This window comes from Aspergillus terreus, genomic scaffold, assembly GCF_000149615.1.
Source record: "Aspergillus terreus NIH2624 scaffold_8 genomic scaffold, whole genome shotgun sequence".
NCBI classification, from domain to species: Eukaryota; Fungi; Ascomycota; class Eurotiomycetes; order Eurotiales; family Aspergillaceae; genus Aspergillus; species Aspergillus terreus.
The window spans coordinates 1017982-1031548 of NT_165931.1; the positions used below are offsets into that span (position 1 = coordinate 1017982).

Genomic DNA, 13567 nt, shown 5'->3' on the forward strand with positions numbered 1-13567 from the left:
TCCCGCGGAGGACGGGATGTTTGTTTTGTTTGCAGACGTCAGTGATGACGCAGTTGCCTCCCAGCTCTACAGAGATACAAATAGTGCTCGGTCAGTCCGATATCAGACGGATATATTATACAGCTATGTACGAATGCTATTGCAAAGGAGGATACGAACATGCAAACAGCTGCGTTGATTGAAACTCCGCCACGTCTCCCAAGCAGGAACCTGCATTTCATGAAAATCGATGGCAAGATGCAAAGACTGAAAAGCGATACAACTCCTGCTGAAAACACCAGACAATGACTGTGACAGAATTTTGATATGTTAAGACTTATTTTTTCTTCTGCAGTTGGTCCACTTTCGACTCCAGCTCGCCAATGTATGTCTGGAGCTTTTGGGTTGCGGATTGCAGAGCCTGGCGTGGTGTTAGCTATCGATCCTCTTGAATAAACCAGAGTCATGATTGCATGGGCCAAATGCCGGATTAATCGCGGTTGATAGAAGCAAGCAACGGGGGCATATTCCGTCGATGTGCATCGGTACTTGATGGGACATAACACAAACAAGATACCAACGCGTGAATCAAAACAAATGACTATTGCAGATATCGCGTTCCGAGTGAGGTTAAAACATACATAAATATCTTCATTCAGCATCTCGTTGGATATCCTGTACTCTCCGAGGATGTAGTAGTAAACGGAAGCGCCGGCCGCAACAGTGCCGGCAAGAAAACCAAACACGCTGATACCGCATTAGCATTTGGCCGGTTCAGAGTTCAGGCAGAGGACTCACCCTCCACGGAATGCACCGACGGGCTTCTTGGCCGGCAACGAACCCGCGACATCCCTCATAGAGTACGAGGCGGAGAAACTCCGCCGGGCTGGGATGAAAGCGCGTGTGGACGCGAGAGGGCGTAGCACAGGACGGAGCATTGTGTCGATATTGGAGAATAGAGAATAATCACAGAGCTTTCGATCAGAGGACTTCAAGGGTCATAGTATAGGAAAAGATTACTCGTGGCGGAGCAAAGGCGTAAAGTAGAAGGCGACGGGTGGAGTGACGTTGTCCGTTCCGCATTGGGTCGTCGGCAGTTATCACGGGACTCTCCCGAGGTAAACAATGCTGGCTTATACTGGACATCCATGATATCTTACTATAGCTTCGATTCTATTTCATGTACATTATTCAGGTGCTTTTTGAAAACAACGGGCACGCCCAATAGAAAATGTATTTTCTATCTTTTGTCCGAAAAAGGCACATCCATTGTTCCACCCGGATATATCCAGTCGAGCCACCATGAGAAAATCCAAGAGCTTCATTCTATATAGTACTCCATAGTCCCAATGGCCATTACATCACGCTTAGACGCCAACAATGGTAGAAAGATAAGCACCACGCCGTAGCCAATACATATAAAAATTCATACATCACAGTAAGCCTAGTTTGCCATGGTGCTCTCATTGAACAAGTCCGCCAAAAGGTCATCGCGGCACGCATCAAGGCTGGGCGGCCCCATGCTGTATGTGCTCTCGAATGCATGGATGCTAAGTTGATCAAACCACGGCCGGAGCACCCGCTCAACAATTTCATCCTTGGCTGTCTCGCGAATCCAATCCGCCGTCAGCCCTGGCTTTTTCGCCCCTCCACTAGGTTCTGACGCTTCCCGGGGAGAGTCCACGGAGGCGGAACCGCGCACACCCAAACTTTGAGAGACTTCGTCGGCCAGTGCAATCGACTCCCAGTGGCCAGGAGGATAAACGGCATCGATCGTGTCGGTGACATATAGCCATTCGAGAAGCTGGAAGTCATCCGGAGCAAGTACCAGGAGCGTGTCCAAAAGCTTACAGGCCTGTAGCAACGAGTACGGACTGTATACATCCTGATGCGGGCCAACGGGAATAGCGGCGATAGCCTCTTGTAGTTCGGCATTGATCATTGGCCAAAAAGGTGCCAGCGTGCTTGTGGATGTTTTCAGAGCCAAGGCACGAAGGACCATAAAGACCTCGGCTCTCGTGGTCGACGAAGGAGAGGATGAGCTAGTAGCTCCAAGCAGGTCCTCCAGTTTCTGGAGGAGTGCCGGTAGCTCTCCAATGAAGTAGTCGTTATTTGCAGATAAGATCAGCAAAGCAATCCGACGAAGATTCAACTGGGCTTTCCGATCGGCATCAAGGCGCGCCGCTGAAGCTCCAACCCCGAACATCAAGCCTGCCGTACTTGGTGGAGGCAGCCGAGCCAAGATGTCAGACAACCTATCCTTGTCTGCCACCACCCACTGCCGTAGCAAATTCATCCAGCCATCCTTGACTAGATCAACCTTGGACGCAAAGAACCGCGGATCATTGAACGCCTCAGCTACGTCTTTTTTCCAAAACTTGGCAGCAGCGGGGGATTTGGCGATGTGTTGGAGGAGAGCCAGAAAACTGCGGTTGAGATTGTTGGGGAAAAGCCGAGAGCGCAATAATGGCCCGATAACATTGGTGGAGATACCGGATACAGCTGAACCGATACGATCAGAGTCACCCAGCGTTGCAGAGAAGGCGGGCATGGAGACAGCCAGGATACTAAGCATGTCATCCGGTCCGATATGTGGTACTGCTGAGTTGTCATGGTCTAGAGATGTCCGGCTGAGAAAAGCTGACTCTTGTGATAGTCCCATAGGTTTGCTTGTGAAGATTGCAGTCAGCAGACGGAGTAGTACATCCTACAGAATGTTAGCACACGTGTTCATTCAGCGACGAAAGACATGGGAAAACATACACCCAATTCACGCCGCATACGACGATCTTCACCAAAATTCGTGTTTTCAAGTTTTGAGCCAAGAATGGCGGCAAACTCGACTAGCCGGGGCAGGATCTGCCTGTGTGGAAATGGGTTGCTGAGAACGTCGCGCAAGAATGTTGTGCAATCTGCCCAGATCTCATCCAGTACATCGTCGTCCAGCGACCGAGCGTATGTGACCAGGAATGCCGCTAGCTCACCATCAGTGAGCGAAGATGTCAAGGTAGACTTGCGACTAGGATCCAATGCGCTGGGATTTGTTCGAGTGTATATGGCATTGAATACAGCTGGAATGGTGATTTTAGGTCGAGACCCATCGAGAGTGTGAAGAAGGCTGAAAATCAATGAGGATGTATCACTGTCTGATTTGGTCCACATTTCCACCAGTGTCTCAAGACACTCAAGGGCTTCAGCAGTGAAAAGGTGCTCTAGGATACGACGTGATCTATTTCGCATTCGCAGAGATGTGTATTGGAAGGAGGCCAGAGATTCTGTGTCCTGCGGTAGGGTACTTCTTTCCACTGCTCCCCACGACCAGATCGAAAAGCAGAGTCGCACAGCATCTTGGAAACACAGCAGAACAGTTAGTCGGTTATTTGCAGCCGTTGACCGACTATGCGTTGCATCAGACGTGAACACCCCTGATACCATATTTCCAAAGAAACCATGGGATTGATCAGGACTCTTCGCCGCTGGAACGTTTGCTTCCTCTACAAGAAGTCGCTCATGAGCAGTTGCGATGCAAGTCTCGAGACCAGCCAGCAAAGCGATAGTGGCATGTTCTGAGCGGTCTTCAGGCCAATCTTTTGTTTGCTTGAAGGAAAGTTGAAGGTGCGTATATGAAAGCTGGATTTCCTTGCAGAAGCACTCCACTAACATCAGAAGAATCTGAAATATTGACCCTGAGAACAGTGGGAGCACCTCGCACAGTAGGAACGTCCATCTTTCTATAATCTCTCTGGAATTTGGAGAGCTGATGCCTTTGAGCAGACACTCGAGGAGATTCTTGGGGGGTTGAGGAAGAGCGGGCAATGCAGGAGTTTTGTCCGCTTTGTCGCTCGTGAAGGACAAGAGCGATGGGCTTGTTAGCCGTTCACGAGAGCTGTTCCTCTGGTGTTTTGGACGGGGTGGGGGTGGTGGCAAGTAAGCCTCGGCGAAGCGAACTTTCAATGCTGCAAGAAGAGTGTCGATGAGTGCACCCTGCACAGCGACACTTCCACCTTCGTCAAGCACGTAGAAAAGCCGGTCAACGAGGAACGAGTCGATGCCTGAGTCAGCCAATTCCTCGGCTCCGGGTCCTAGTAGAAGTTGGCGCATCACAAGCAGGGTTGTCTGTTGCAATTTAACTTCTTCTGCGTTCGTTACTGAGGCACTAGTGGCCTGAGCACTAGTCACTCCGAGTGCAGCTTGGAAGATACTCGAATGCAGAGTCTGATCTTCTGTATTTGCTGCAAGAGTCGTAAGTTGTAGTACGCGATTTCGAAATTCAAGGACCTTACCATCACTTGTACTGGTTTTGTGGTGTTTATCAGCTGGAGAAAGCGTTTGTGTCAACAGGGTAATCCAGCCATTATGAGAAAGTGCCGAGATGGTATTGTGAATGGTTTCGAACAAGTAGCTGCACTCCTTGAAGTCATCAGGGGATATCGATATGCCCTCTGGATTGGTTTCAGGGCCGTCGGTCCTCAAGAAAAGTTCCTCGAGTCTTGAGATGATCATGCGGAAGACTCTGTAGAGGTGAGTTATCTAGTGTATTCACTGGTTGGGACGTGTCAAACAGGACTTACTTGTCTATAGATGGTAGCTCCTGCAACCATCGCTGGACGATCTGGCAAGCCTCACTGGGTCCCTGAGAGAGGAGGTCCAGAACGATGAAAAGAGGGCGCTCAAGCATCGATGACTGATAGAATATGTGGGAGTTTCCAATATTATGCAGACTTTTGGGAGGAAGCTCATAGGTTCCATGATGGCTGTGGTTCCATAGCACAAAGTATCTTCCGATTTGTTCTTCCGATGAGAGCTGGCGAGGTCCAGCAGAGAGGGGATCGATCATCAAGGACGTGACAGCGGCTTCAACAACATGATCTGTCCAGGAAACCGAGTGCAGTTGCCATAAGCAGCGGACGGCCTCGACATGAAATTTGGGGCTGACCGGAGACAGAAATTTCCACAGGTGCTTGACCAATGCTGGGATTAGATCGGAGATCTCCTCGTAACTGATATAGAAACCAGGAGTGTGTATTGCATATAGGTTTTTCACTGCAGAGACAATCGTAGATGTCGTAGAGAAAGACCCAGTGGTCGGCTCGATCTGGCCCCCCTTGACACGTTCACAAATTGCCTGGTAGAGTCTCCGATCACGGAGCACCCTTGACCTAGGCAGTTTCTTCAGCAGAATGATGAGTAGGTTCACCTTCTCCTGAATTGGCATGCTGCTATGGGATCCATTCAAAGACGAGATGGCAAGTTCATGCGCATGCCTGATTATGAGCTCGCCCATCTGCTTAGGAGTGAATGGTAGCGGTGGTAAGTCAAGGCTGTTTTTGCTTTGTTCATAAAACTCGTGTATCCGTTTCAAGATTTCCGCACCTGGAAGCTCATAAATGGAGACACTGTTGGCGGCCTTATCCAAGGAAGATTTCCTTGTGAAAGCCCTCTCCGTGAGCAAGCCAGTCAAAGAGTTTATCACCTTCGAGAGGGCATTGGATACAAGCCGTACATGATCAGGAGAGGACACCTTGTACTCTCCAGACGAAAGCGCCCTCATCTTTAAAAGGATGGAGAGAGTCAGTAACGGAACATGCGTTGATACCATGTCTTCTTCTCGCACGTTGAAGTTTTCCAGAATGAACTGGGCAAGCTTCAAGTTCGTCAGTACTCGATCATGATTGCCAGCGATGTCGGCAGAATCCCAGTCTATGAGGCCAAGCAGCTCGGAGAAGATGACACCGCTTTCAACACCGTCAAAGAAAGCACTAGCACTGCGGAAGACCTCATCAAACTGGGATTTGGTAGCAGTCCCTTCGAAGGCTGCAACACATCTCATCGTGGGGAGGAAAACGGCTGGGACAATATGTCCACCGACCTCCCACCGGTCCATCAAGGCAAGCGATATTCGAAAAGGCTTTGTCTTTTCAGAAGGCGACGTTGCATCTTGTTCGATCAGTTGGAGTAGCCCATTTACTAACGGTTGCAGCCCAAATCGACTGAAATACTCCGCTTGGGAAAGCTCTTGCCCATCAGCACGAGCTGGATTCGTTTTCTCGGATGACGATTGTTGTACATCGAACGACACCCGATCGTTGGTAGGCTCAGGCCCCAAGAACCACGACCACAACCTCCTGTTCAGGCTCATGTCTCGCCTAGCCACGACCCCGACAGCCGCCATTACCAACAATTGCAGGTCCTTGTCGGTGATTCGAGACTGTAAGATCGGGGAGCTAAGCGGCAGATGTGTCACGAGTAAATCAAGGAAGTTGCGCTGAACAAGGACTTGTTCGTCGGCCAGACCGGAGGCGAAACACCGAATAAGCAACCCAGGTTCAGGGAGAACAACCGAGTCCACCGCAGCAAGCATGTCCTGCGGCATTTCGCCAGAATCGCCCACATCGCTTTTGCTCGGCCGCCGGTCTGTGATGCCCAATTTGGGAAGATGACGGTTTAGGTACGCCAGCACACCTGAACGTCTGCTAGGGCTTGTTATAGAGGCGAGGAATAGGCACTGCCAGAAGTATTGGCTGCTCGAGTTCACGTCGGCTCCTGACCGTTGCGTCTCCATTCGGTTGGATATGTCGCGAAACTTATTGATCAGCCGCAGAGTGGGATCAAAGTCATCGCTTGTTTCTTCTTCAAGGCCAGGTAGGAGGGCGAGGATGATCGCTTTCAAAGCCGGGCGGATTGCCCATGGTTCCAGGTCACAGACGTACGTCTCAATTAGCGACAAGAACAACGGACGGACAGTAAGGGAGGCGAAGGTCAACGTCGGCGCGATTCCGGGTAGGTATAAAGGTAGATCGTGAGACAAGCCATCGGACTAGAAGTTGAAGTTGAGGTGTCAGCAGATGTATTTCCTCTCGTATACACGTCACACCGCAGTTCGAACCTTTATCAAGTTGAATATAAACGTGTATACTTCCAACGCTTTCTGATGGACACCGGATGGCAAAGAAGGGTTCAGGCATTGCGAAAGGCGTTTTGCGACCAGCACTTTGTGAGGGACAATGGGTAACTCAGGGGGGTGAGATTGTAGGGCCTGGATCAGACACGGTCAGCGATTTACCCCAGACATTCCCTCAAGCCTCAATGGTGATACCGCACCTTCAGCAATCGACTCAGGAAGGAAATATAGTCCGCCCATTCTTGCAACGCGGTATCGAACAAGGATAAGGCTCGCTCGACGCTGGAGGCATAACGACGGTAGTTTTTATCTTTCTTCAGGGGCTCTAGTCATGTAAAAATACGTGAGACGCTGTGTGATTTGGTAGCTTGGCTGAGAGTCGCTCACCATCTCTCCCTCGTAACCGCGAGCGCGCCAGAGAGCTCTCGGAGCTTGCGGGGGAGTTCGACCTCGGAAAAGAGCTCGGATCAAGATTCATGATGCAGACGGCTAATAAAGAAGGATGGAGTTGCAGTCGGGAGATCGCAGGCCGTCATATTTCGAGCATTCTACTGCAGTAAAGGTGTATCTGAATGGGGTGTTGCGTAAGACCCCGGTGATGCATGAAGACACGAAGCCAGAAGGTTAGGCGGACATGTTTTGACTGGAGCTCTCCGAGTGTCTCTCCCGGCGGGAAGGAAGATCCCCCTCCCCACATCTCTGCTACCCACCACCACGATCATCTTCAACCTCCACGATGTCAGAATGATTTCGCAGTTACCTCAGATCTTGCGCTCAAAGTGAAGGCTCGGCTTACGCCTGACGAATTTTTTTCAGCAACTTCAATGTCCCGATAACATGGACCTCACCGACCAAAGTCGACCGCAGACCGCATCTGGGGACGATCCTGATGGTCGTGTCGAAAATGCGCCTTCGTCCTCGACGACAACAGCATCAGTTGGAACGAATGACAGGACGGAGACCGCTAACCCTGAGGAACAGCCGCCACCACTACCCCCACGACCGAATACATTAAGCTTGTTGGATGAAGGAGGGGCATCCTCTCGGTCGTTACGTCAAACAGGCCCGGTCAATCTCCAGTCCAAGGCTACGACCGCCGTAACTATACCCGACATTGCTTCGAATGATGCTGGAAAGGAAAACTACAACCTTCGCGGTCTTGCGGGAGCCCTGAGGGCCAAGGCAAGCCTCAGTCATCTGGCCAGTTCGAGGGCGAGTGAAGCTGGGGATTCTGCAAGCGTTCGGAGCTCTGTTCCGCATACCGAGGCCGGAGAAATGGAGAATGTCTTTGGCGATTTGCTTGCGGCGGAGTCAGGTGTTGTTCAGCAAGATGGCACCGGTCTTCTCCAATTCCCTGAATTTCAGGCAGATGATGTCGAAGACGATTTCGCATGTGAATTTGAGCCAGTCGGAGAAGTAGAAGAAGGGGAAGACAATGAGGGTGCGTGACTTCTATGGCGCTCCATAGTGTCCTTTGCTGATTTTCTTCCAAACACAGAAATGGTCCTCGAGAAATGGAAGTCGAAACGCAAACACTACCTCATCCTGTCCGCAGCAGGGAAACCAATCTGGACGAGACATGGTGATGGGGCCCTGATATCGACCTACGTTGGCATTATACAAACCATAATATCATTTTTCCAGGATTCCGACGACCATCTCCGGAGCTTCACGGCTGGAGACACCAAATTCGTCGTTGTGACAAAAGGGCCGTTATACTTTGTGGCGATTAGTCGGATACATGAAAGTGAGACTCAGCTCAAACTCCAACTCGAAGCATTGTACATGCAAATACTTTCCACCCTCACGCTTCCCTCCCTGACCCACCTCTTCTCCGTTCGACCATCCACCGATCTCAAGCGGCCGTTACAGGGATCAGAGACACTTCTCTCAACGCTGGCAGACAGCTTTACAAGGGGATCCCCTTCTACTCTTCTTTCTGCGTTGGAATGCCTGAAGATACGCAAGGCTCATCGCCACATAATCAACAACACTCTTCTCAAAAGCCGGGTCAACAGTCTGTTGTACGGTTTGGTCGTTGCTGGAGGTCGACTAGTCAGCGTTGTCCGACCGAAGAAACATTCTCTGCACCCTGGTGATCTACAGCTCCTATTCAGTATGATTTTTGAAGCAGAGGCGGTTAAAACTGGAGGTGGGGAGAGCTGGATTCCAGTCTGTCTCCCTGGCTTCAATAGTAGCGGATATCTATACATGTATGTCAGCTTTCTTGACCTGAGAGAAGACTCAAGCAATGTTGCCGATGATTCGACGACAAAGGAAGAATCGGTTGCGATCGTCTTGATCAGCACGGATAAAGAAAGCTTTTTTGAACTGCAAGAAATGCGGAATAACTTGGTGGAGGTAAGTCGATCCACCCTTCTTTTGAGGTCCTCAGACCACTAACGACGGTGGCCGCTATGCAGCAATTGCAGAAAAATTATAGCCTCCAAGTTATCAAGGAGGCAATAGATCGGGGCCGTCCGGCTACAACTGATATTGTCCCCGGAACAGTGTTGCATCATTTCCTGTACAAGTCGCGGGCGAATGTACAGTTTACGATGTCTTCCTACGATCCGGAGTTCTCGTCCATCTCAAGACGTAGGAGGTCAGTATCTCTGAGTTCATAAACTCACTCAACACACATGATCCGACGGCTAACGTGGCATTTTTCATAGGCTAATGTCAACATATAATAGCCTTCATGCCAGCATCCACGCAAAGCACACACACGTCAAAGTTCACCACTGTGTATCTAAATCATCCACCTCTTTTGCTTGGGTCACTCCGTCATTCGAACTTTACTGCGTGGCTGGCCCAAACGCAAACCGGAATGCTCTTGCGCAGAGCGCGAGTAAGATAGTCCATTGGGTACAGAAAGAGGAAGAAAGGCTATTCATCATTGGTGGCGCGGTGAGTATTTGGATCTCTATTTACTAGGTGCTATCCGCATTATTCTAATACGCTTATAGGTCTTCTAGGTTATTGTGGCCTCATTCTGTATGTATAGTCAAGGTGGGCTGCGGCCTACCGCCGTCTCCCCGTATTCCCTGCAGGGACGGATGATCAATGAGTGATACGACGTAACGAATATGAAGTCAAAACATAAGTATATTCAAACTCGATAGATCCGTAGTAGTTTACTATCTAATCTATGGTGTCTTCCCGCAGGGCAAATAGCTGCTGCATGAGTTCATCTGTCTTGCTCCGAAGAGCGTTGTGATACATGACGTTCGTGATGAACTGCTTGATACCCTTGATCTTCGCTGCCGTGTTGGTTGCATAGTCATAATGGACATACATATCCTCCACGTACGTAGCAGCGTAGACCGGCACCTCATTCTTAGCCAACTTGGCTTCGTCGTAAAGTGCAGGCCAGTCATTCGTCATTGCCAGGATGTCGGCGGCGTTTTTGATTTTGTTTAGCTCGTCGTAGGAGTCAAACATGTCTCTGAAGATCTGCGTAGTGTCAGGGTCGGTGATGGAACGATATCGATAGACCTATGTTGTGCACTCACCATCTCTCCCGTAAACCATATTTGCGGCAAATCGACATTGATCTGGAAATTTTTCTTGACGGATCGAATTCTGCTCGCAGACCAGTTCGAAGCTTGTCTGCTCGTTGTTAGTGCCACGAAACCAACTGACACCCAGAAGAACCTACCCCTGGCAGTAGATCGCTTCGTGCAAGATGGCGTAGATAACATTACTGTCAAAACCGCCATTGCTGTCAATAGTCGTAAGGGTCGGGTAGGTCAACACTCCGAACATGTCCAAATCATTATTGGCGCGCAGGACAATGTCTACGTAAGTCAGGTGCGTCGTCTATATCTCTTCAGGACTGGATGATATTACCATGAACGATATCGAGGCCACCTTTGTGATGTTAGATATATCATTCGACGACCTGGATATGTCCAAATGCTTACCATGCATGCCGAATAGGATACCCAGTTGTTGGAAGCGCTCTGGAGTGAGCTTTCCCGAGGGGATCGTGATGTCGTTAGCACTCAAGTACTGGACGATGCGTTTAACACGCTCGATGTCTTCGGGGAACTTGGCATAGTATGCCTGGTTCCTCTGCTCCACCTTCTCTTCGCTAGGTCAATTGCTGTAGTTGATAGCGTGAGCAGCATGCAACATACCGAAGGTGCGCTCATAGACCGGGTCCGGTCCGTTGACAAGTGGAGGAAGTCCACCGCAAATGAAAGCTTCCGCTAATCCCTCAGGGCTTTCATGACATGTTCGTAAGCTAAACTGGCCACAATACGAATCAAAGCTGTTAACGGTTCGATAGGAAACTTACAACATTGACAGGTAAGTCACGGCGCAGAACCCGCCGAAACTCTGGCCGATGATGCTCCATTTGCGCTTCTCCTGGGGATAATCCGTGGTGAGGCATCTGCGCACGGCTTCACAGTCCCGGACAATGTTATCTGCCCGAAAGTGCTTCAAGTACTCGGCCTGCTTGACGGCATTGCCCTGCAGAGCGAGCGTGCCCGCAGTAATGGTGGAGCTCAGGCCTGTACCCCGCTGGTCGAGGAATAAAACCTAAACAATACATCAGCCGTGTGCTTCAAAGCGAAGTTCCACTTGATCAATGATCATAGTACGTACCTGATATCCTTTGTCAAGGGCGGTCCCCACCCAACCGTTGTCCTGTGGCGGGCGACATCCGAACCCAGGACCCCCTTGAAGATAGACCAACCAGGGCAACTGCTTGTCGTCCCCGGCCGTGTCGAATGGAGGCGGGGTACGCCGAACGCTCCGTGCAAAGAGCCTCAAGTTGCCATCATTTGGCTTACTGTAGTTCAGTGGCACATCAAAGAGAAGCTCGGCCACGCGGAGCTTGCCTGGAACGCACACCGTTCAGCTGTGTATCCCGGTATGGCTTTGGGTAACCACTGACCTGGGATATTGTGAAGTCTTTTGTCCACCAGTTTAGCCGCCATAATCTATGTACTTGCCGTAATATATGTGCTGGAGAGGATGTTGGAGAGAGCTCGATGGTGTGGAGTGGATAGAATGAATGGGGAGAAAAGAGGGGATCAGATTTGCCAGTCCGCAGTAAGCTTTCCCCACATCGACATCCTGAATGCTTGTCGGCCGACTTCATCCGCCACGTATGCCTATTTCGGTGTCGAGATTGAAAAGCTCAGGACTAGGCTGACTATACTGGATCCAATTAGTTACATATCGGCATTGATGGCGCAACTGGGGGAAGCAAATCCCGAGTGAGTCAGCTATATATATTGCCTAGGCAGCACTACACTAGCCTCGTATTTCACTTCCCTAGTCTTCAAACACCATTGGGTTGTCAGCCAAAGAGTCGTGGACTTCAGCTACTCTTGGGATCTGAACCTGCACCTGCTTCACCAGATCTACGCAATGGAGATCAAAGACATCGACGCTACCGCTATGGCTCATGGGCATCTCCAAGAAGAACTATGGAGAACTGCCCAGGGTCCATGGAAATCCGGGGTTCTGCCCACGGCTGAAAACCTCGCTCGAGCTCGAGCTTCCTTACCGGATCGCCTGTCTCAGGACGGAGTAGGCTTTGAGGCATCCAAGAACCATATTCTAGACGACATTGTTCCTGCTTTCAATGGCAGCAGCATAAGCCCAAACTACTACGGTTTCGTCACTGGAGGAGTCACACCTGCCGCCCTCTTCGCCGATAATGTTGTCTCTGCATATGATCAGAACGTGCAAGTCCACCTCCCAGAGCATTCCATTGCAACGGATGTGGAATCCAACGCTCTAGGTCTTGTGGTTGATCTTCTGGATTTGGACCGGGGAGCCTGGCACCATGGAACCTTCACCACGGGTGCAACCGCGAGCAACATCCTAGGGCTGGCCTGTGGAAGGGAGTATATCCTGCGTGTCGCGGGTAGGAAGAAGGGCGTTGCTTTCAACAGCGTCGGAGAGCTTGGCCTGTTTGAAGCCATGCAAGCTGCCGGTCTTTCAGGAGTGCAGGTTCTATCAACTTTGCCACATTCGTCGGTCGCCAAAGCTGCGGGAATATTGGGCATTGGCCGTTCGAACGTGAAGAATGTCTGCCTGCATGATAACCCCCTGAAGTTCGACATGGGAAAACTCGAGGATGAGCTGCAGAAATCAGACAGGGCGACAATTATCGCTGTCTCCTGTGGCGAAGTCAATACCGGACAATTTTCGACAGGTGGCATGCAGCAAATGCAGGCTCTGCGCAAGCTTTGCGACAAGTACGGCGCTTGGCTTCATGTTGATGGCGCCTTTGGAGTATTTGCCCGGGTTCTTGGAAACAATGAAGAGTTTTCCTCCATCAGGAAAGGTTCCGATGGCATGGAGTTGGCCGATTCTATTACAGGCGATGGTCACAAGCTGCTAAACGTGCCCTACGACTGTGGTTTCTTCCTCTGTCGGCATCCAGATGAAGCAAATAATGTGTTTCAAAACGCCAATGCGGCGTATCTAACGGGGGGCAGTGGCGCGCAGCCTTCAATTCCTTCCCCGCTGAACATTGGAATTGAGAATTCTAGGCGGTTGAGGGCGTTGCCCGTCTATGCTTCGTTGATTGCGTACGGAAAGACCGGGTATCGCTGCGCTCTAGAGAGACAGATCAGATTGGCGAGGATGATTGCAGAGTGGCTTTTTGACCATCCTGCATACAATGTGCTGCCTGAAGCCAACAGCAAGGAAGAGCTGTTA

At 50.5% G+C, this 13567-nt stretch overlaps 4 protein-coding genes across 4 annotated transcripts; 2 read left to right on the forward strand and 2 right to left on the reverse strand.

Annotated features, from left to right (window-relative positions):
- Positions 1-1423: 1423 nt before the first annotated feature.
- ATEG_06002 (cellular morphogenesis regulator DopA) lies at positions 1424-7120 on the reverse strand (the record flags this gene model as incomplete). The annotated part of the gene is made up of 4 exons (XM_001215180.1): positions 1424-2686; positions 2743-4492; positions 4551-6796; positions 7043-7120. 4 exons carry the CDS (start codon positions 7118-7120, stop codon positions 1424-1426), a joined length of 5337 nt encoding a protein of 1778 aa, XP_001215180.1.
- Positions 7121-7717: 597 nt separating this feature from the next.
- Positions 7718-9507, forward strand: ATEG_06003 (guanine nucleotide exchange factor MON1; the record flags this gene model as incomplete). Its single annotated transcript, XM_001215181.1, has 3 exons — positions 7718-8321; positions 8379-9241; positions 9304-9507. The coding sequence occupies 3 exons, from the start codon at positions 7718-7720 to the stop codon at positions 9505-9507; spliced, it is 1671 nt and encodes a 556-aa protein (XP_001215181.1).
- A 517-nt stretch (positions 9508-10024) lies between these two features.
- ATEG_06004 (proline iminopeptidase) lies at positions 10025-11829 on the reverse strand (the record flags this gene model as incomplete). Its single annotated transcript, XM_001215182.1, has 7 exons — positions 10025-10336; positions 10396-10492; positions 10542-10680; positions 10807-10976; positions 11184-11428; positions 11495-11730; positions 11787-11829. The coding sequence occupies 7 exons, from the start codon at positions 11827-11829 to the stop codon at positions 10025-10027; spliced, it is 1242 nt and encodes a 413-aa protein (XP_001215182.1).
- Positions 11830-12265: 436 nt separating this feature from the next.
- Positions 12266-13469, forward strand: ATEG_06005 (pyridoxal phosphate-dependent decarboxylase family protein; the record flags this gene model as incomplete). The annotated part of the gene is made up of 2 exons (XM_001215183.1): positions 12266-13401; positions 13448-13469. 2 exons carry the CDS (start codon positions 12266-12268, stop codon positions 13467-13469), a joined length of 1158 nt encoding a protein of 385 aa, XP_001215183.1.
- Positions 13470-13567: the final 98 nt, after the last annotated feature.